Source organism: Pongo abelii, chromosome 5, assembly GCF_028885655.2.
Source record: "Pongo abelii isolate AG06213 chromosome 5, NHGRI_mPonAbe1-v2.0_pri, whole genome shotgun sequence".
In the NCBI taxonomy this organism is placed as follows: domain Eukaryota; kingdom Metazoa; phylum Chordata; class Mammalia; order Primates; family Hominidae; genus Pongo; species Pongo abelii.
In genome coordinates this window covers 13535587-13558727 of record NC_071990.2, presented here as the reverse complement: position 1 = coordinate 13558727, position 23141 = coordinate 13535587, and the positions used below count along the sequence as shown (strand labels likewise).

Below are 23141 nucleotides of genomic sequence, written 5' to 3'. Positions count from 1 at the left end.
AATAACGTGATTTTTTTTTCTTTTTTTTTGTTTGGAGATGGAGTCTCTCTCTGTCGTCCATGCTGGAGTGCAGTGGCGTGATCTTGGCTCACTGCAACCTCCGCCTCCTGGGTTCAAGTGATTCTCCTGCCTCAGCCTCCCAAGTAGCTGGGATTAGAGGCATGCGCCACCATGCCCAACTAATTTTTGTATTTTTAGTAGAGATGGGGTTTCACCATGTTGGCCAGGTTGGGCTTGAACTCCTGGCCTCAAATGATCCGCCCACCTCTGCTTCCCAAAGTGCTGGGATTACAGGTGTGAGCCACCACACCCGGCCAAAAACAAAATAATGTGTTTGATTTGAGTTAGCTTTACAAGATAAAGGGTCATATATTCTTTCCATGGGTTGGGAAGTGTGGGTTGGGTTAGGCGTGGGAAGTAGAACCAAGTAGCTTTGTGGGATGCATAAAACATCTTCAGTGCTGGAAGAAGCAGGTCTTGCTCTCAACAGGCATATGAATTATCTTCCTGTACCAAGCACCTGCGTAGCTTCAGGGGATTCAAAATAGTATAGTAAATAATTTTTATCTTCAAAGAACTTTTATTGTAATTGGAGCAGAAAACTACCCAGAATGAAATATTCAGCAATATAAAACAATGGAGCCATGTGTGTTTGCATAGAGGCACGTGTATTCCATGCCTTGTGGTCTCAGACTGACTTCACAGCATTTCTTCATGGGTTATTCTGTAAATCCACAATATTAGAGGCTTATTTGGATGAGAAAGGGCAAGAGTACAGTTAATCAGAAGCCTCTCCCCCACCTCTGCTTTCATAACACTAGTAAGATAACTAGAGAAATGATGGAAAATAGGTGTGGAATCTGGTTTTTTGAGCAGCTGAACCTAGGAGATGGTGCTCTTTAGGAATTTCAGTAGTCAGTATTTTCAAAGTGTTATGTTCCTGAACTCACAAATTGACAGTTTCTGCAGCAACTCTCCATGTCTGCCTTCCAAATTGGGAAGAGTGTTCTGAATTTCTATTTTTATATTTGTATAATATTGCTCTGGATTAGGGTATTGACTTTTGGCATAATAATAAGACGTCATTTATTGAAAGATTAGAGTGAACTGATACTGCCAATTTCATTTAGTTCTCATACAAATCTAGGTAATAGGGCCTCTTATAGTCCCCATTATGTAGATAATGAAACTGGCACTTAGATTGTCACTTGCCAAAGGCTACACAGCCAGTTAGTGGTGGAGCTTCGACTTGAAGCCAGTATCTGAAACCACCATTAGTATGTGCCTCCCATAGAAAGAAGACAAAAAATATAAAGTAGTTGTTTGAAAAGAAGACGACTGTCAGTCATTTTAAGTTTTGAAGAGGTGTGGCTTGAGAGTAGTTGGAAATACTGAATGCATAAAGAGGTCCTGAAGGGCAGCCTAATTTTTTCATAACTGAATTTGAGAAGATGACATCCAGTGAGATGTGTCCAGTTCCTAAATCTGTTGAAAAAAGGAAATGCAGGCAGGCCCTGTCATTTGGCTGTCACATTCATATCAGTAGTAATAAATTGTGAAGTAAAACATCTGAGTGTTTTGCCTTCCACTCTCCCTACACCAGTACTAGTTCATTCCTTTGAAAAACTTTTTTTTTTCCTGTTCTGTGTTTAGGGATGGGAGAAAGTTGAATGAGAATGGCTGTCCACAGGAAAAATGAAAATAAATTAGGCTTTGCTGCATAATTTAATTGTTCAAAAATGTAGAGCGTCCCAGTGCTAGGAGCAAATGGGTTTAAAGTTTACATTAGTCTGTGCCTGGAAGCCATATTTTACCTCTCAACTTGGAAACATTTGTGAGCATAATAGTTGAACTATTTGAATTAAAACCAAATCGGTGTGTTTTCAACAGGATGCATTCAGTTTACTAGCATATTCAGATCCCTGGAACAGCCCAGTTGGAAATCAGCTTGACCCGATTCAGAGAGAACCTGTGTGCTCAGCTCTTAACAGTGCAATATTAGGTAAGTAAAGCCAAATAACGCACAATTTCAATAAGATTCTCTGAAAATTTAAGAGAGGGTGTTTGTACTGGCATTTACACTTCGGTAAAATCATCAGGAAAATGTTTTCTATATTTTTAAAATATAAAAATACCTAAAAGATAGAAACTCCCCTCCTTTAATTCCAGATTCAAATGGATTTAAATAGAATAAAAACAGTAAGATGGGGTACAACTTGGGATGTTTGGGAAATAGAAGTTTTTGTGTGCATGTATGTAAGCATTTCTGGTAGCCACGAATGTCTACTTCTCTCATTAGGATGAGAGATTTGGCGGTCCTTGTGTATAATTCAAAATACTACCCTACCAGAGACATTCCTTACAGCCCTCTTTAGTGAAAGGCATTTTCTGCCACTGATTTCTAGGCTAGGAATTGGGTGGCATTCTCTAGTTTGGCTGCTGTAGAAGGAATCGGAGAATGTTAAGAACATACATTAATAATTGTCACAAGAGTTAGGCTACAAGGGAACAGGGTACATTTGAAGAAAAGAGGTGAAGAAAGGTTTTGATGGAGAGAATGAGAATGGAAATAAGGGAGTGAAGAGCTTGAATATCAGAGAAGCTCAAACTGATCCAGTAGAGGGCAGGATTCCTAGCTGGTGCTTCCGTTACCTTGTTCCCCACCATTTTGCTTGAGCTATTTGCAATGGGTAGCAGCAGCCTAAGCCACTGGTATCACAGCTCCCACCATGCTTATGAATATGGGCACAAGGGGCTTCCTGGTAACTTGTGAGTACCCTGCAGTACCAAGCCTTGATGTCAAATTCTATTTGCATTTATATTAGCCAGATTCAACTACATGCCCTTACCCAATAAAAAGGGTGGGTGAGGAAGAGAAAAGCAATTTAAAAGGTGAGGCTTAGCCAGGGGTGAGCATGAAGTGCGAAACTCTAATTCGACGTTCGTTTGGTTGCCATTCCTATGAGCAGCTCACTGTAGCGTGTATGATTATAGTATTTATATACCGAACAAGTACTTTTTATATGAATAGTGTAACTGCACATATTGTACATTTCTATATAAATGTGATAGGGTCGATTATTTACATAAAACAAGTTTGAGTTTTGGGCAGTTCTCATCAAAAGTAATTTATATAGAGTGAGTTTTCATTTGACTTTAGAGTCTAATTCCCAGGTAATTGGGAGTCCAGTCTAGTTTAGAAGTTTGTGCTGTGCTGTTTGGCCCTGCAAGGTTCAGGGACTTTTAGTCACATATTTCAAACTATTTTAGGAAGATGAGGGCAGTGCCACAAAAAGTAGATTAAAGAGTAGTTTAGATAGGGAGACTTGCAATGAGGCCAGGACTCTTAGGCAAGAATGTAAAGGAAGCAATGAAAAGCATTCATATTTGAGCCTCAGTCTGTTTCTTTGCCCTTAGAAAATTTATTAATTTGTTAAGGACCAATACTGAAGTTTGGGAATAGGAGTAGTGTCCTTAGTGTTGTAGTACTCCAGAATTTAGGATTTGTATATAAATGTGAATTTTCTTTGGTTAATGTGTTATATTTTCATTGGTTCTACAAAATTCATTTAGCTCCGTTGGTAAAAGTAACTTAGTAATAATGCCGGAATTGTAAGGAAAATTATGGTTTACTGTAAATGTCTTTTTGAAGTTATATTGTAGGTAATCATTAAGACCTAATTATTAGATGACACTAATCTTTAAAGTGACCAGTTTTCTTACAACAATTTAATTTCTTGAGTTCTTCAAGGGAATTTAATTGTTGAGCACCATTATCTATAGACACATGTACTCTTACATATTGTGCTATATTATGTAGATTCAGCCATAAATAGTGCTTAATCTTATTAATATAAATGTATGCGATTCCTATAAAATTAATGACACAATTATTAAATTGCTATAGATGGGCATGTATTTGTTTATAAATACCATGCTATATTATGTAGGTCCATCTATATAGTGTTACGAAAATTTCATACATCCAAAAAAGTTAAAGATGCATTGCCAGATGCTTCCTTTGGCCAAAATAAAATTAAAAAAACATTCCCTGTAGATGCTTGTCTTTGAGCACGGTCTTCCCTGTGAACCCTCAAGACACCATACTTTCTCATCAATCTACGTGCCTTTTTTGCACACTTTTATTCTTAATTCTGTTTTTGTTTTCTCTTCTACCTTTAAGTCCTGAATTTGCTTCTTTCCGATATTGTGCTTTTTCCCTTTTGGAAATGTCCTCTTCTTTCTCCCACCATCAAATTGCATCCTCTGAACCAAGAGTGGAGTTAAACCATATGAAGCGTTCCTAGCCATGTGTCACTGTTTTTGCCCTTTGTTGTCAACTGTGCCTATAAAGAACTGATTAGTAATTTTATTGATTAGTTTGGACATTGCCTTCTCATAAAGAGAAATTACCAGCTTCTGAATCTGGCCACTTTTACCATTCATTTTTTTCCATCTCTGGCAAGGAACAAATTTTGGTAATTATTGCATTTGTACTACAAATGTCTGACAAAGAAACTTATGATATGCAGAACCCTGAAAACTTATTGGCATTTTTTAAAATGTCTGAACTGTCCACTGTCAATTAGCACCTCCAAAACTGCGGGGTGGCTCTGCTGTATGTTCTCTCACTGTCACCACCAACACCTACTCCCCACCAGCCCAAATAACATTACCTATATATGCCTTGGAGGTGGCTAGGCAGCCTGTTTGGTCCTATCCACAGAGGTGGAAGAACCCATCGGTGGAAACTTGTAATGAAAACCTGGGCCTTTTTTAGTTTTATTTAGTATCAACTGACTTTGATCAACCAGAAGGGAAATAATTCCTTACTCTCCACTCCAAATATCAGATAAAAAGTCGTACCTTTCCCATCATAGTTAATATGGAAATAAGTATTTTAGTATCTGATACTTTAAAAGTCTGATTCTGTACGAGTTTATCTTATAGTTGAATACACAATACCCACACTACCTTGTCAGAATAGTATGTCCAAGGCATCTATCTTTTGCTTAGAAACCTTCATTTGCTGATATTTCAGAGTGGTATGGGAGTGGTAGTTTTTAAAGTCATGGCAGTATTCTCCTGATTGAAATGTTTTTTAAAATGTCTTGCTAATTGCTGTTCTCATTTTTAAATTATTTTTCCTCAGAAACCCACAATCTGCCAAAGCAACCTCCACTTGCCCTAGCAATGGGACAGGCCACACAATGTCTAGGACTGATGGCTCGATCAGGAATTGGATCCTGCGCATTTGCCACGGTGGAAGACTACCTACATTAGCTATGCATTTCAAGAGCTCACACTTATATTGTGGCATATAGTCAACATGGAAGTAGACCAGCTCTGCTGATTTGAAATTTAGATTTTTTAAATTATGTACTGGGGACAGGTTTTTGTCGCTTTACATTGCTTCCTAGTTTACAGCATGATGCAAATGATTTTCTAACTTAGTGTTAGGAGAAATTATTTTCCATCTTTAACCTCTTAGTTGTCTAAGAGTTAAATATTACTGAATTTCAGACGTTCAAATTGATCATCACAAATCCTTTAAAACAATTACCTAAAAGAAACCAAAAATCCTGCCTTCTTTGTGGGGGAGGGGGGAGAGAGGGGAAGGAAATGGAACAAGTTGTGTTTGTGTTAGCATGTGGGTGATGTAAACTTCAAATTGGGAGATGTTCCGACCCCCACTCCCATATAAGCATTCAATCAGTGTAACTTGCAAAATGCATAAACATCCGACAGTTTGAATTTATAGTGTTGATGGAAGAAATCATTTTTAATGTGTACTGTAAAACTTGAAATACTCAGGAGCTGAGTGAATATGTTTGTTGCTACTTACAATCCCGACCTGTTAGTCCCAGTAGTTTTGTTTTAACATGGTCTTTTTCAACTTTGTTTCCTGTTTAACTACAGATGACTTCTGTTGTAGACTCACAAGTTTAACTGTTGTATTATAACAGTATTACATGTCAACGGTGTGGTTATGACCTTTATTTATATAAAAACCAAATATTTAGTCAATTTACCGTGTCTTAATTTAATCTTTGTTACACCTTCCATTTTTAAGTGCTTAAATGAGTACTATATTGCAATAAAATGTAGTGATATAATTAACCAGCCATTAAAAATTTACTTCTACAGATACAGTGTCAATTGAGTTTATATATTAGGTACTTGCATACTTTTTATGATTAATATGAAAATTAATTAGAGCAATTAAAATTAATGGTTTCTACAATTAATCTGAGTTCTACAACCTAAAACAGCCTTCAGTTTACTGGCATCCCTGGATTAGGGTTAGACCTGATACTGTGGTTGACAAAGGCAACAGGAAATTAACTTCATTATTTTCATATTCATAATATGGCATATGAGACTCACCAGGCAGGCAAATCCCCAGACTGGTTAAAAGTAAACATTTAAAAGCTGTTAGTCAGCTATATTTTGTGCACTGAATCTTTAATAGCAAATTGTCTACAGGCTGCAGTTAGAGACTTTTCTGGAATGTCCATTTCTTCTTTTTGTGCCATTTTTGCCACCCCTCCAACCCATGGAGAGTAGAAGAGGTGCTGTTGCTGGTGTGTGGGTATGGCTTGAATTCAGTTAAATATATTAAAAAGGAAAACAATTCCTTAAACCACTTTTTCCTCTAGGATTGCAAGGCACAATTCTACTGCAGAAGAATGAAATGTGGTTGAGTACTTCCTCAAATAGGTTTATGATTTTTATAATGATCCTTTAAAATGATCTATGAATGATTTATTAGATAAATTCTATACATACAAAGTACAGATTCTTCATTTAGCATTGATTTACTTCTTAGTTTTCATCTTTCTGACCATCCACCGTCTTTTAAACCTCTTGGCATTTTGTTTTTTCTGGATTCCTAGAATAGAAAGTTTTGTGCAGTAAGTATATTAGAGAAACATAATTCAAAATTTTTTTTATAATTCTCTATATGAATGTAATTACTAAAACTGGGTGGGTGTATTATACATTAGATGTATATACATACTACATTGACCTGTTTTTCACAAGTAACTTAATATATAAGCCATTATAAGGGGGAAAAGTATAATTATGAACTATCTCCTTCAAAAGAACATTATTCAACATATAAAGCTATTAGAGACAGGAGAATAAAGCTGGATCTTACCCCAAGCATTATTCAAAAACTGGACAGCAGCTCTTTTCACTGGTAACCTCTTGTTGGCAAGAGACAGGAACTTATTTACTAGAAAAGAAAGGTATTTATCATTTCATAGTTTTATTTGCAGTAAAAAGTGAGTGAGAAAAATTGTCCATAAAAAAATTACCAGTAGTCCTGTTGGTTCCTGGCCCATATAATGAATTATGTATGAAGGCTTGTGCTGCTTGTTGCCTTGAGTCTCTCAGATCTTGGTCTTTTAGCCTTACAGCCAAATAGCTTTTATTCTGGCTGTTGATCAATATAAAAGGTTAAATAAGAATTATACATGCTTCTTTTCTTTTTTTTTTTTTTTTTTTCTTCCTGAGACAGAGTCTCACTCTGTCACCCAGGCTGTGCGAGCTCAGCTCACTGCAACCTCTGCCTCCCAGGTTCAAGCAACTTGCCTGCCTCAGCCTCCCGAATAGTGGGATTACAGGCGCCTGCCACCATGCCCAGCTAATTTTTGTATTTTCAGTAGAGACGAGGTTTCACCATGTTGGCCAGGCTGGTCTCAAACTCCTGACCTCGTGATCCACCAGCCTCAGCCTCCCAAAGTGCTGGGATTACAGGCGTGAGCCACCGTACCCGGGCTACATGCTTGCTTTAAAATATTTTTATCATTTGTCTCATAGTGATAAATGAAACTAATTTTGTATATGCACAGATAGGATAAAACTAAATTACAGGACTATAAGAAACAGACTAACATTTATATTTTAGTAGAGCACATGGTGTTGTTTTTCATCAATTGAACAATCAGCATCTCAGATGTATTCAACTGAAGAACTTGTCCCTGGACTTTTGTACTAAAATATACTAAAACCAAAAGTCAAAACATAACGTTAACAGGAAATTGTTCTGATACATGTAGTAAAAGAGAACTGACAGCATGATTTCCAAATCGATTGTACCAAATAAATGTTGCCAAATGAAAAGTCCAACATACTGTGATGAATTCCTCTCATGGTCTTGCACTTTGCTTTACATTTGTTTCTATATTTGATCTTGTGATTTCCAAGTGATGATTTGGACCACCAAGCTACTGAATGCAACTCAAACAAATGCCTGTGGACTTCAAGACAGGTATTACCGAGATCGTCCACAGTATCGGCCAAATTCCAGTAACAGCAATAGCCACTTTCTCTGTGACTTCTGTAGACCATAAGAATAGAAGATAAGGCCATATTGTCAGGGAAATGTTGAATTTTGTGAAAAATGACTCCTTTTGAAGAATTGCCATGATTGGCAAGAGTGGTGAACACCTTTCCATTGGAATAGCTGTCTGCATCGGCACCATGCACCGTAAGGGTTGGTGACTGGAGGAACATTCAGCAGCCAGAAAAATTACACTGCCTCAATAAGTGTAGGCTGGCAAGTTTGAAGTGCTGACAGTAGGCTGCAGTGTATCTTCAAATAAACATCTATCTATTGGGAGAGGTGAAATGAAGTTTTCTCAATAATAAAACCACTAAAAAAAGTTTTTGAACTTAACCTGCAGGACCTGCAAAGACAAAGTGTTCAACTGATCTTTATTTTTTTATGAAAACCGATTTTTTTTTTTGAGACAGGGTCTCACTGTTGCTCAGGCTGTAGTGCAGTGGCACAATCTTGGCTCACTGCAGCCTCGACCTCCTGGGCTCAAGTGATCCTCCCAACCTTGGCCTCTGGAGTAGCTGGGAGTACAGGTGCACACCAGCATGCCCAGCTTACTTTTTTTATTTTGTGTAGAGACTGGGTTTTACCATATTGCCTAGGCTGGTCTTGAAATCCTGGACTCAAGCAATCCACCTGCTTCAGCCTCTCAAAATGCTGGGATTACAAGTGTAAGCCACCGTGCCCAGCCCAAAACTGGTTTTTCCACAGAGACTCCAATCTGAAATTACTACTAATTAGAATATTTTCCCATGTTAGCCAATACTTTAACTCTCTTAAAGGTCCCCTTCACATCCCAAATGAAACAGACTCATTACCTGACAGACTGTACTTTTTGTACTTTAACTTTCTTGGAGTCATTTCCTTTTTCACAGTCTTCATTTTTCTTTTGCAAATTAACTAAAAAATAGAGTTATATTTTCTAATTAGCATTCACATAAAAATAAATCGGGAAATTTACTGGAGTTCACTTTAAGCATCCATTACGCACCAATGTGGATGCAGTTTTTATTTGTTTGAATACAGGGAATAGGCCCCAGCTAACCTTGGCCAGGCCCATGCTGGCTTTCTAAGGGCCATTCATATTTGACTGGAAACATGTGCAAGTGCACTTGACACATGAGAAGTTAGCTAAATTAGAATAGTCATACCTTCTTTCGCCTTTCCTGGCGATTTCTTGATGCTAAGAGAAAAAAACAAAACCACTGAGTGGAATGGCAGATAGCAAAGGATACTCAAAACATGTTATATTATTTCATCTGGCTTTACAAGTAAGACACCGCCTTTCATTACCAACACCCTCAATTTCTACTCAGGAGCTCTCATCAGTTTGGAAAGCAACAGTCACTCCCCAGTACACTGCCACCAACTCTCAGTCATTGGAAGATCTTCACAGTTAAAATCTGAGAGCCTATTAGCAGGCTTCCAAAGCAGCAAAATGCCATGGGCAATGGGATTCAAGTGAAACACTTAAGAACACGTTATAAAGTATTTGAAATATGAAGTGAATGGGAGTAGGCCCGTCTCATTTCATTTGGAGAAATCACAAAGGATTAATTTAATAGTTTAGGCACAGGAGACGGAACAGCCTCAAGCGGGCTGTGGCCCAATGGAGAGAGAAATGTAAATGGACAGAATACAATACAGAAGCATTTGCACAGGAGAAAGGCCACACAAAAGCGGAAGTGATGGGAGGTGGGGGGGCCAAATGAGAAGGTAAAGGTGACACTTGAGCTTGGTTTTTAAAAGATGAAAGCGAATTTGCCACCAAATAGATTTGCTCTTATGTTTAATGTATTCAGGATCTGAGTAACTCTGGTAAAGTTTTTTTTACTGAAAATTTGAGAGCCACTGGCCTAAGCAAAAGGGGGCTAAATTTCTGAATTTTAAGCCTTAAGGGGAGAGAAAGAGGATAGAAAAAAAATATTTAGAAGGCTAAATTTAGTAGGGTTTGACCGATTCCCAAGGACGACCATAGCTTTTCGCTTTAAACCATAAAACACCAAAGATGCTAAATGAAGTGGGGAACAGGGAGGAAGGACAGGTTGGTGGCAGGTAAGGCAAGTATGGGACAAATCGAGTTTTCAGAGCCTGTGGATAAGTGCCTGCTACCCCACTAAATGATTCAAAACACTTTTTATTCACCACCACCTACTCTGCCCTAGTACAATGACAGGCAGTCAACAAAATGTACTGAATGAACACAATGGGATCAGGAATTCAAAAGCTAGCTATGGGAATGAACAAAAATGGTAAAATAAGAAGTGGAACGTCACCTCCGTCTTTCCCACCAAATGCATATACCAAGGTAGCTTTTAAATTTGGGTTCTACAATTCCTTCAGTTATATGGATTCAAATAAATGTACCTGTATATAATTCAAAGATGGGTGTATATAAGCAAGTAATATAAAAAGATCCATTACTTACTTAGTCTGTGAAGCTGTGGTTAACTTCTCTAAAATAGTGTCTGGAAGGAGTTTTCTTTTCTTTTGGAATGAAAACGTTTAAAATTAATAGAAAGTCACGTACATAGTATGTCCGGAGTTGCTTCTGAAGTTACCACTTTTAAGAATGCCATACATCTAGGCAAATAACTGAATTAGGCTGGAAACTGCCCCCATACCTCTAAGCTATGGGAAGATTGGGTCCACAAAACTCCACATTCTCTGAAAGACTTGATGAAAACTGGAAAGGGTGCCTACGGTATTCCAACCCTTAGGTCACTGTTATAAATTGAAAGCAGATAAGTAATGTCCACCTGGAGCCAGTTCTCTGTGTCGAGTACAGCAAAACATACATACACTAAGTCTGCACAGCCCTTACAGTTTACAAATCACCTCATTTAATTCTCACAGCAACCTCTTATTTTCAGTTGGTGGACATTAAAGGAGACGAACTTTTTTTTTTTTTTTGAGACAGGGTCTTGCTCTGTCGCCCAGGCTGGAGCGCAGTGGTGTGATATCGGCTCCCGGCAGCCTCGACATCCCGGGCTCCGCCCACCTCGTCCCCCTCAAGTACTGCCGCGCCCAGCCCGAGCATCTTTCCACCACTGTCAGAGGAAATCTTGGTGACTGTTTCCCCACTCCAATATCCTACCAACCCAAATTATATCCACCATGGGAATTCTCCCTCAGCCGGGTTGTTTTAATAAGACACCTCCTCCCTATCCTCTAACCTTCTGTTCGATGAACAGCTCCTCGCGTCGCTTCCTCTTCTCCTTCAGGAGCGTTTTATCCCTGGGAGGAAGGGTGACAAGTCAGCAAAGGGAAGGACAAGCTGGACGAGAAGGGGCGGTTCTCCCCGCCCGGCTGCGGGCTCCGAACCTGCGCACGGTCTCCCGCACTCGCCGCTCCTCTTCTCTCGCTTCCGCCTGGGCGCTGGCGAAAGTCAGCTCCTCCGGGGCCTCATCGTCAAACTCATCGTCCCCTTCCTCGTCTTCCTCCAGCGGCTCGGCGGCCGCGCCGCTGCTGGGCTGCCCGAGCAACAGCCCGTGCTCCGCCTCCTCCTCCTCCGAGGCCGGCTGGCCCTCGTCCACCATCGCCTCCGCCGACGCCGGGGCGCGAGACGCGCGCGGTCGGAGCTGCACCATGGCCCACGCAGCGCTAGACCGTCTGACCTCTGACCCGGAAGCAGCTACAAGCGAAGTGCAAGCGGACTTTCATCGCCCCCTGCAGGTTCGGAGGGCCTCGGACGGGCGGGGCGCCTGCGCGAAGCGAGGAAGGGCGTGGCCTGTCGGCAGTGGGCGTGTTTCTTCCCACGTGGCCGGCGGAGGCCGCCGTGGAGCCGGATGGACCCCACAGAAAATGCTCTGCCGGCGAAAGCGGCTGGCAATGGAGTTGGTTTCAAGGCAGGGAAGAGCCATCGCGCTGCCTTCCTCGGCTGGGATGGCGAGACAGGGCTGGCACGACTCACTCTGTCCGGTGCTCAGAAAACCGGTAACCGCGGGCCCGAGGCGCTGCTCGCTGCCGTTTTTTGGCCTTGGGTTCCGTCGAGTGGATCCAGCTTGTCAGTGTTTGTGTAGATTTGGCTGCGTTCGCTCCGCACTTCGGAGGAGGTGGCGTTTCATGGGAAGAAATGCGCTCTAGTAGATGGCCGCCGTGGCCAGTCAGCCCTGCTGTCACCGACGAAGACGCGGGCCACAGACCTGGACTCTAAAGAAACCTGCACAGACGTGACCCGCGCTCTCGGCCTTCCCAGCTCCGCGGCCGCAGCGACGCCGGTGAGGATGTCGGCCCTGTGGAAGCGGCACCCTTCCTGGTGCGGGGCCCCAACCCACGACCTGGAACAGCAGCTGGCCCGTGGCAAATGCTGAGCACATCTCCTGAAAGAATGGCTTCGCCGGTCCCTAGAGAATGCACCCGAGTTTTGTGGTATATACACATACGTACTCTTTTTTTTCCAAGTATATTTTATTTTTTGGCAAACATGGCCCTTTGTGATCGCCGTGTTTCTCTCCTCCCATCCATTATACAATACTAAATGATTCGTCATTCTTTGAACAAATCAAACTGTGTCACACCTGCCATGCATTTGTACCGACCGTGCCTTCCCCTCTACTGCCGCAGCCCCCCAGGCAGAAGCCTTTTTATACTTCAAAAATTCCCACCCAGGCAAATTTCAAGCACCTTACCCCCTACCCCTTCCCACTCTGCCTATCTCTAATTGCGCTGGTGTGAACCCGCACAACTGTCGACGTCGTTTCTGCACTGCGTAACAGCTTATATGACAGTTGCTCCAGCCATTCTGTGAACTCCTAAGGGGAAGGGCCAGGTTTTGCTAGTCATTTTATTTCTAATGTCTATCATCTGGTAGATGTTTAATAAATGCTAAGTTGAATAATTCTATCTCACACATATGTTGTATTTTTAATTCTCCTTTCATGTCTTCTGTTTTAGAAGCAATTCCCAATTTAAAAACAACAAAACCAAATAGGAAGAAAAATGATAAAACTTAAGAACAACAAAAAAAAAAAAAAAAAAAAAAAGCTGCCGAACCAGAGGTTCAGTATGAGAGGAATTGCAAAGAACAGTTTCGAAATCCCTAGGCCTTAGTCAGATAGAAATTACAAATCAAAAATATAATCAGACTCCCTGAGACACTGTGCTAACACTAGGAAAATGAATAAAGTTAACATGGAGCAGCCCAGGAACAAACTTCTTGTAAGTGCATGATGGTATTTTATGTGCAAAACTGCTTTATAAGTACTATAAGACTATTACAGGTATTACCAGTGCCCTCAGTGTAAACTCCTCGGCCCACCCATGTAAAGTGTAAATCGAGCCCTCAGGGTCCCTGACTGGTTCTCCAGCCGCCCCATAGGCTATGGGCATCCCCGTTCCCCACACAAAGGACCACTGGGATTTATCAAAGGTTACGTCTTGCAATGCAGTACAAAGTTTTATACGACAGTGTCTTGTTGCCTGTTTCTACAAAAGCCAAGGCTGTAAGATTAAATGCAATTTTGCAAGGGGCTGAGGTGATGCAGTCCAAGTATGTAATCACTTCAGGGGGCCATATGTGACTTTCATACTCTGTTGATAATGGCCATGCCTCCCAGTCAGGCCGGTGACACTTGCTGGACAGCAGGCATGCCAAGGCCCCTAAGCACTGAGTTATCTGGTAAAGGTTAAGGAAAAAGCCGTATTCTTACTACTTTACTCCAAGGTAGTAAAGTGTATGGAAGATGTACCTGACAGAAATAACTTAAGCATCCCGAGAATGACCCTGTATGGCAGATGCATCTGACAGCAATAACTTAAGAAATGAGGGTTGCCACGTGGAGGTTGCTGAGGGGAAGGTGCTGAGTGAAAGTGCTATGTAAACTGCATGCTTTTTATAAGTGGTTGCAGTTCTGTCCAGTCCGCGGCCACTGGACCACCCTGTAAGGTTCCCCAAATAAACCCTATGTTTCCTTCACTAGCTCCAGGTCTCTTCTTTGGCCTCTTGAACCTGGTGCCATCCCGACTGAAGTTAACAGAGGTCTGGCCCAACATAAGGGCATCATTTTTTAAAGTCCCATGGAAAAAACTCCCAGCAGAGTTCAGCATCTGGGAACAGTTGGCAGGCCCCACAGGAACCATATGCTTCTGCATTTATGATGTTGAGAAACACTTCACTGTTGACGCTCCCCCCGTCTAAGGGAGCCAGAGCTCAATTTTAGGCAGCTGTGTTTATCCTGGGGGTCCGCATATTTGCATCGTTCTTTATTCTCATCGTGATGTTCTACCTTGTTGGTACTGTTCTCTTGCTTCTTTGCATGAGTTCCTGTTGTGAGCTGCCCCTTGTTCACTGAGGTAATGTAGCCAAACAAGGTTAAAAAGCCCCCAGTAAGCCGGGCGTGGTGGCTCATGCCTGTAATCTCAGCACTTTGGGAGGCGGAGGCGGGCGGATCACCTGAGGTCGGGAATTTAAGACCAGCCTGACCAACATGGAGAAACCTCGTCTCTACTAAAAATACAAAATTAGCTGGGTGTGGTGGCGCATGCCTATAATCCCAGCTACTCAGGAGGCTGAGGCAGGAGACTCTCTTGAACCGGGGGGCGGGGGTGGAGATTGCTGTGAGCCGAGATCACCCCATTGCACTCCAGCCTGGGCAACAAGAGTGAAACTTTGTCTCAAAAAAAAAAAAAAAAAAAAAGTCCCCAATAAAGCCATATCCCGTGTAACGTCTTTATACAATAAGTTACCTACTGTAGAGTGTGATTTTATTTTCCGTTAAACTTGTGCAAAAATCAGAATTAAATAGTAGGGTTTTTACCCTTTGACTTCTACTTTGCCCAAATAACAAAAATATAATCAGGATAACTATTTTTTTTAGACAATAATTTACAAAATTTTTCCCTCCCATTAACCAACCATACACATCAAAGGTATCTTACGTTTCAGTTCAAACCAAATAATATGAATTAACTTTCCAGTTCTGTGACTTCTGAATGTGGGTGCTCTTTGCTACTTCTAGACCCCCATCACTTATCAACAGGTTGGATTCCAGCGAGGGAATCAGAGGCTATTTTTAGATTGTTCAATATTCAGCTCACCACCCATAAGACCATTTCTCCTCTGCGTGTGGCCTAGTTCTTAGATATACTGTAATTTCTTTCTTCCCCAGGACACTTAAGAAACAGTTTCATTTTCATGACGGGCGAGGGCCTCAGGAAGAGTCGTTCCACAGGGTCCCTGGAAATGAAACCTGAAAGAGAAGAAGCAAATACAGCAGTTTTGAACTACAGGTTAGCAAAATGAATGCCCTACTTCAGCAAGCACTTATTTCTGAAGTAATACCCAAAGTAAAACCCAAATTCTCATAAAGATGGTATTATGAATTTTTATGCCCACTTCTTTCAACTAGTTTCTAACAACTCTACTTATAACACTTCACTATGGGCTGGCCTCTGTGACTGGGGGAACTTTGAGAAGCAAATGTCTAGAATTTATGTGCCATAAAGAAGAATTTTATTTCAAGGCGTAAGAGACATGATTACAAAGTGTATTCTGTTTGTTTTTTTCAAATCCTGAGAACCTGTGCAAGTAAAGTGTATTTTGGGACTGTACTGCCAAACTCATTGAAATTGTAAGTATAAAATATACATGTATGTGTGTTATATATGTATTTTGTATGCATATATGTTTTATGTGTATCTATATATATAAAACACATGTGTTTGGCATGTTATATATATACACAATACATACTTTTTCGTGTATATATGTGTGTGTGTGTATATATATACATAAAACATTACAGCAGCATTCACAGGTAGTACTGAGGACAAGAGAAAAAAATACTCATGCACTATCTGACCACTGGGATCTCAGCTAAGTCAACGAGCCTCTCAAACCACCTGTTGAACTTTCTGACGAGCCTCTGAGGTGTAGTTAGAAAAAAGAGAAAGAGGAAGGAGAAAAAAGAAGAAAAATCATGGACTTTTGTTTCAAAAAAACTATGAATAAGAAGCAAAAGCAGGACTTCCTCGTGCATTATTAAAAGAAAACCAGTTGAGCACAATTAAAAATGGAAAAGGCATTTCCTCAATGCAACTCATTTATATTATTTATTCTTGATAAAATACAAATAGTGACTGCCTTAGCCCTCAAATGCTGTGTTCTATCAACAGAGTGCCACTTAATGGACAGCCCAGACTACACGGCATCTCCAGTCAGTCTGCCCCCTGCCACGTGCTGAGCACTGACTTCCAGAAATTTCCAGGCCAGTATGTGGTTATCCAGGAATTACTGCCAGGCATGGGGAGCGTTTAGGGAATTCCCAGATCCTCAATTTCCATCTCTTCTCTTTCTTAAGTGATTTCAAGTGCCCCTTTCCACATTCACCCTTCTTCCGCCTTACAAAAGCAAGCTGGACCCCTCACCCATCCCAAATTTTACAATGATACCTCATCCCCGAGTGTGAAATAGAGGGAGTGTGAAACATATGGAGTGCCAAATAGAGGGATGTCTGGAATACTGGTGTAGATCTGACATCTTCATATGTAAGTAGGATGGTTTCATTCTTGCTTTCAATAAAGTTGAAAGAGGGTCGGAAAGGATTTTCAGTGAATAGATTGCTAAGTATGATACAAAATTACTCTGTGTATTTTGGCATATAACTTGGAAAGTGGTCCAAAATTGGAGTGGCAAGGCTATACCAAAATTTCTTTCATGGCTGGGCATAGTGACTCATGCCTAGAATCCCAGCACTTTGGGAGGCTGAGGCAGGAGGGTCACTTGAGGCTAGGAGTTCGAGACCAGCCTAGGCAACATGGCAAGACCCCGTCTCTACAAAAAGGTAACAGTAAAAACAACCATGCGTGGTGACACGAGCTTGTAGTCCCAGCAACTCAGGAAGCTGAGGCGAGAGGATCACTTGAGCCAGGAGTTTGAAGCTGCAGTGAGCTATGATTATACCACTGTACAGACTCCAGCCTGGATGACAGAGGGAGCCCCCATCTCTTAAAAAAAATAATTCCCTCGTGCCCAGCGTTTAGGTGGTCCAGGTCTTTCAGTACTTACATCTATAAAAAACGAACACTGAGGATTACAATTGACACTGAAAAAGTAAAATTTAGCTTGGCTGGTCAAAATCTGCCCAGCGATTCTTTGGATCGGAATAAAAGACATGGGTAAAGCCAGCTGCCAAGTTAATAGGAAACAATATATTTTCCCCTAGGATAAGCTGCAAAGTGCCTTAATTCCATTGAGTGACTACTGCTTTTGGATTTTGTTCCTTAATATTATAAACTATTGGAAACTTTGCTATTTGAAATTATAGCAGTAAAGAATGAAATATTCCTCTAGCCTTGAGGATCTAAGTCACTTTGATACTGAGAAGCAGCCTGGATTTCCAACCCAGGTGCAGAGCTTCAGATAAGGGATTTCTGGACACAATATTCCACATTGATCTAAACTTTGCATTATAGTTTCTGGGGAAGTGGGACCCTGGCCTACTTTGCCAGCCAGACATGATGTTGACCCCTGTACACTGTACAGCCCTGCTAGTTGCTTGAATCTATCAAAAACTACTTCATTCAAATTTCACTTAAACTCCACCCTCCCCCCAAATTGCTTTAATAACTCTACCTTTCCCTTGTTGGGAAACACTTCTCAGTTCTACAGGGGTCCGGTCTCACTCATTGCATTAAATCAATAAATCTGATCTTGACAGAATACCGGTTTGTTTATGGTGACTACAGGAGGATTGCGCTAGAACAGGAGGAACTGTCTCCTTCCAACAATATGTAACACTCAGCCATAGAAACATGGACCAATTCAAAGTTTATGCCCCATTCATCTATTAAGGACGTATTTCCAGGCCGGGAGCAGTGGCTCACGCCTGTAATCCCAGCACTTCGGGAGAGCGAGGTGGGCGAATCACTTGAGGTCAGGAGTTTGAGACCAGCCTGGCCAACATGGTGAAACCCTGTCTCTACTAAAAATACAAAAATTAGCTGGGCGTGGTGGCAGGCACCTGTGATCCCAGCTACTCAGGAGGCTGAGGCAGAAGAATCGCTTGAATCCGGGAGGCGGAGGTTGCAGTGAGGTGAGACTGCAGCCCACACTCCAGCCTGGGTAACAAGAGCAAAACTCCATCTCAAAGAAAAAAAAAAAAATCCAGTAAAATTTTACTTGTTTGGAATTATTAATCTACACTTATATATATTTTTTGTTTTTACAATTATGCACTGCAGATTACTATAGTGATAATTCTATCTAGAAGATGTTTTAGTAAAGCATTTTTTAACATTTTAAGGAAATTGAAAAAATTAAATAATTCATATGATATTTTGCTGTAGAAGTATAATAGGTAGTCAGTAAAAGATTTTCTTTCTCTTTTTTTTTTTTTTTTTTAAGACAGAGTCTCACTGTGTCACCCAGGCCAGAGTGCAGTGGCACGATCTCGGCTCACTGCAACTTCTGCCTCCCAGGCTCAAGGGATTCTCCCACCTCAGCCTCCCAAGTAGCTGGGATTACAGATGTGGACCACCACGCCTGGCTAATTTTTGTATTTTTAGTAGAGATGGGGTTTTGCCATGTTGGCCAGGCTGGTCCTGAACTACTGGCCTCAAGTGATCCTCTAGCCTCAGCCTCCCAAAGTGCTGGGATTACAGGCATGAGCCATTGTACCTGGCCAGTAAAAGATTTTCATGCATAAAAATATATTACATTAGTATAAATTCTGTAGTAGTGATAGAATGGAAATACAAGTTCAAAGAGAAAAGAAAAAATGCGAAGTTTCCAATTGTTAAGGAAGGGCCTGTATATTTATTTTGTAAATGGATGGTGGTGTGTACCAGATAGTTATAACATTCAGATTGGACTGGATACATTTTAAACCATGATATGGTAGTTTTTATTTTAAAATGTCAGTGTTTCGGCCAGGCACAGTGGCTCACGCCTGTAATTCCAGCACTTGTGGGAGCTTGAGCTAGGCAGATTGCCTGATGTCAGTAGTTTGAGACCAGCCTGGGCAATGTGGTGAAAACCCATCTCTACTAAAAGAAAATACAAAAAATTAGCTGGGTGTGGTGGCACATGCCTGTAGTCCTAGCTACTTGGGAGGCTGAGGCAGGAGAATCGCTTGAACCAGGGAGGCGGAGGTTGCAGTGAGTCAAGATCGTGCCACTGCAGTCCAGCCTGGGCAACAGAGCCAGACTCTGTCTCAAAAATAAATAAATAAATAAATAAATAAAATGGCAGTGTTTCCAATGCACTTGGAATCACATCTCCAACTACAATATATTTGATTTAAAAAACCTTAGATGTCAACTTTTAAAATGTGAAAGGCATACATGAACAATGTTTGAAAGCCTCTTTTCTAGCACATCTGTGCACTTTGCCTGCCCCCACCAGTTGTCGGACAACCAAGACTACAGTGTTAGTTCCACATCTGCTCACGCCACTTGTATTGGTTAATGTAATCATCTTGCTGAATTTAAAATTATGTAATAAACTGCAAAAATAGAGCTGTTAAGAGAGTTATTTCTAGGAAAACTAGTTGAATGCTTGGGAAAGACATACTGAGTCACTAAATATAATTTGGTTAAATTAGGTGTAGGTGTAAAAGATGAGGGAAGACTGCTTCACATGTTTCTTTTCCTAAGTTCTTGCTCTCCTTTAAAAGAAAAAAAAAAAAAAAACAGACAAATATCAAAAACCAGAAGTTGTAATCCAGTGTTTGCCAAGGTTTCTTGATAAGAATTACCTGGGTCATTTGCTAACTACACAGATAAACAGGCATCTCCCCCAAGAAATTCTGATTCAGGAAGTCTAGGTTGGGGCCTTGGGATCTGATTTTCCTGGTTGTCTGTTTTGTTTTGTAAAATAAGGGCTGGAGTCATTCGTATCTTCAGGGATATTTGGGGAACACGAGGAAGATTATGGATACGATTTATGCAAGAAAGGTGAGCTCCAATCAGCAGATCCCTACAAAAGGGATTTAGCAAAAGGCCTTTAGCTCTAGTCCAAAAAAAAAAAAAAAAAAAAAAAAAGCAGGCCAAGTGTGATGGCTCACGCCTGTAATCCCAGCACTTTGGGAGGCCAAGGCAGGTGGATCTCTTGAGGCCAGGAGTTTGAGACCTGTCTGACCAACATGGGGAAATCCTGTCTCTACTAAAAATACAAAAATTAGCCAGGTGTGGTGGTGCACGCCTATAATTGCAGCTACTCAGGAGGCTTAGGTGGAAGGATTGCTTGAGCCCAGAAGACAAAGTTTCTAGTAAACCGAGATTTCGCCACTGCACTCCAGCCTGGGCAACAGAGCAAGACTCTGTCTTAAAACAAACAAACAAAGAAAACAAACAAAAAGCAAATGAAGGTAGATTTATGCTTTATATCAAAATGTTTAAAGTATGTATGTGTCCTTTTCTATTAGTCTTGTTTTCAGTGGCTTTTTGAATGAACAGACCAACTAAGCCCTGACTGCATGGACTAGGAGGGCTTCCCTACCTGCCCTTGACAGCGCAGCCAGGGAGAGCACTAGACTTCCCTAACACACACGGTCAACTATCCCTTCAAAGCAGTGACCTCTTCACACGCTAGATAGGTAACTATATAACCACAACGATCTATAAAACTCTTCTACCTAACAATTCCTTAGACTTCTAAACTCCACCAGCAGGTAGCTTGGGTGTCTTCCCTCCCCAGAGCCCCCAACTCCATTACTTTACTGCTCGCCTTTCCTGGGACTTCCTCACTCCACTCCAGCCACACTGAGGGGCCTCTGCTCCAGGTGGTCCCAGTGTCTGAAAAGCTCTTATCCCAGATCACGTCTTCGGCTGCCTCCTTCACCTCCTTCAAGTCTTTGCTCCAATCTCTTCTTAATGAGGTTTGTGCATCTTTGCTTTGTGCAGTCTCTTAGCACCTGCTCACGTGCTGTAGAATGTGTACCTTATGTTCACTGCTTACCTGTCTGCCTCCACCACTAGAATATAATCTTTCCTTGGTAGATATTTGTTTTGTGTTACTGATATATCCTATCCTAAGCACTTAGAACAGTGTCTGATACATAGTGGATACTTATAAATATTTGTGGACTTTAATTAAATTCCAACATTTAGAGAAATTTAAAGATCAACAGGGCACAACATAGTGCTACAGGGCACAGTGGGCCAAAGGTGCTTTGAAGGCCCCAGCCACCAGCTCCCTGCAGCGACAGTCCCATTTTCGCCTCAGCGAATGTACAAATCCTACAAGCCAAGGCCCCCTGGGGTTGAGTAACAGTCAAAACACTGAGGTTTAAATTCAAAAATGCCTAGGGTTTGTTGGAATAGTCAGGGTTTATCAGAAATCATCCAATATAAGCATCGGACATGGGGAAAACGACAAAACCAAAACTGGAACTAATTAACACCTTGAAAATATAAATACATTCCTGTGGGAGGAGAATTCTATGCCTTTGTCTCTAGATTAGAACTGGGGCAAAGAATCTGAACAACTTGTGTAAGGCCTAAGGTGTCCTGTGAGATCCAAATCCTTATTAAAATATAGGCAGCATTCTAGCTGCCTATTTAGGTAACAAAGAAAATCAGGTTAAAAGTAGCAGAGAACATTATTCCATTTTTTTTTTTCTCCTCAACCTAGAGCAGGGGTTAGAAAACTTTTTCTGTAAAGGGCCACACAGGACATATTTTAGGCTTTGCAGACCAGCCAGTCTCTGTTGCAACTATTCATCTCTGTCATCCTAGTGCAAAAGCAGCCACACACAATATACAAACACATGGCCACAGCTGTGTTCCAATGAAACCTTATTTACAGATACAGGTGGTGGGCAAATTTGGCCCACAGGCAGTAGTTTGCTGACCCCTGACCTAGGGTAAAGTTCAACCAAAATGTTAAGCATGAGATATACAATTCTGCCATTGTTAAGCTCTGTGTTTAAACAGTCCTCTCAATTGCTCCAGGGTTGGTTTCTGCCTTTGAAAAATTGAGTAGGATGAGATGACTATCACCAGCATTTCTTCTAAATGTCAGCTTTGATGATGCCAAGAAAAAAGCATTGCTGGCTTCATTGATAAGTTACTCCTTCATTGATGAGATGACAGTTCTTGTGATCAGTCTGGTTGATAAGTAGCTTGTCAAATTGATAAGAATTTCTAACTAGCAAGTAGCCTGTTTGTTAGAGACAATCATAGGTTTTCAAGACAATATGAAGCTGAAGAATTCTGGCTGAAGTAGCAGCCGAAACAGGTCTGTGGTTTTACGAGGCTTGACTTGTGCAATGATATGTATTACATGCCAAGAATCTCTCCTGAACTGGCAGGAAAAACCACCAAGTTCAGTTTCTTTCACGTGAAGACAGCCACCATATCCGAGGGATGCTGGGCCCCTGCTGCTCAGTCCATGGCACGGGTGGTGGGGGCCAACTCTAAACTTGGGTTGTGGAAATACTCCAGTTTAATTTTCTTCTTTTTCTCTATCTGCATTTTCTTGCTTTTCTACAATGACGATTTGTTTTAATTCTTTATAATAATTAGAGATGAGATGGAGATCAAATGACTGAAAAGAAACCATATTAGAAGATCCAAACTGGGGACATAGCTCATGTCCTGCTTCACAAAGTTTATCCTGTCCCACTCTTCGAGTTTTCTGATGGTCTTTCAAACAGACAGGAGGCTTGAGCTGCCTAGCTCTGGTATTACTACTCTTAGTCATGCTAAGTGGCCAAGCTGCTCCACATAGGTGCCACAACACAAATCAGACGGAGGCTCAATGTGCATTTTTCAGGAGATAAGTTAGAAGATCATTTAACTTTTTATCTAACAGCTTTATTGAGATTTGATTCACATATAATCCACCTATTTC

The 23141-nt window shown here is 41.2% G+C and overlaps 3 protein-coding genes across 15 annotated transcripts in view; 1 reads left to right on the top strand and 2 right to left on the bottom strand.

Moving 5' to 3' along the window:
• The window catches only part of RANBP9 (RAN binding protein 9), a 91670-nt gene extending 85522 nt beyond the window's left edge, over positions 1 to 6148 (top strand). Inside the window, exons 13-14 of the mRNA XM_024248118.3 lie at positions 1891 to 2002; positions 5153 to 6148. Of these exons, the coding sequence (XP_024103886.2) occupies positions 1891 to 2002; positions 5153 to 5283 (243 nt within the window). The 3' untranslated portion in view covers positions 5284 to 6148. The remainder of the gene's footprint in view (positions 1 to 1890; positions 2003 to 5152) is intronic.
• Positions 2558 to 13253, bottom strand: NOL7 (nucleolar protein 7). 2 transcript variants are annotated; one of them, XM_054557217.2, is made up of 9 exons: positions 11672 to 13253; positions 11524 to 11584; positions 10776 to 10834; positions 9499 to 9530; positions 9166 to 9247; positions 7323 to 7444; positions 7163 to 7240; positions 6790 to 6892; positions 2558 to 4356 (listed from the first exon to the last, which is right to left on the bottom strand). In XM_054557217.2, exons 1-8 carry the CDS (start codon positions 11935 to 11937, stop codon positions 6819 to 6821), a joined length of 774 nt encoding a protein of 257 aa, XP_054413192.1. In that variant the 5' UTR covers positions 11938 to 13253; the 3' UTR covers positions 2558 to 4356; positions 6790 to 6818. The 2 variants fall into 2 exon arrangements, with proteins under 2 accessions (XP_054413192.1, XP_002816484.1); XM_002816438.6 differs by lacking the exon at positions 2558 to 4356 and having other exon boundaries at positions 5983 to 6892.
• Positions 13254 to 15030: 1777 nt separating this feature from the next.
• Positions 15031 to 23141, bottom strand: part of SIRT5 (sirtuin 5) — a 37840-nt gene continuing 29729 nt past the window's right edge. For 11 of the 12 annotated variants that reach the window (XM_024247991.3, XM_054557028.2, XM_024247993.3 and 8 more), the window contains one exon: positions 15031 to 15537. In XM_024247991.3, coding sequence (XP_024103759.1) covers positions 15462 to 15537 — 76 coding nt within the window. In that variant the 3' untranslated portion in view covers positions 15031 to 15461. 12 annotated transcript variants of the gene reach the window in all.

Coding starts and splice junctions, on each gene's coding strand:
- NOL7 (XM_054557217.2), bottom strand. CDS start 11,937: ATGGTGCAGCTCCGACCGCGCGCGTCTCGCGCCCCGGCGTCGGCGGAG. Junction 10,835..11,523: donor AGCTGTTCATCGAACAGAAG/GTTAGAGGATAG, acceptor TCATTCCAAAAG/AAAAGAAAACTCCTTCCAGA. Junction 9,531..10,775: donor ACCACAGCTTCACAGACTAA/GTAAGTAATGGA, acceptor TTTTTCTCTTAG/CATCAAGAAATCGCCAGGAA.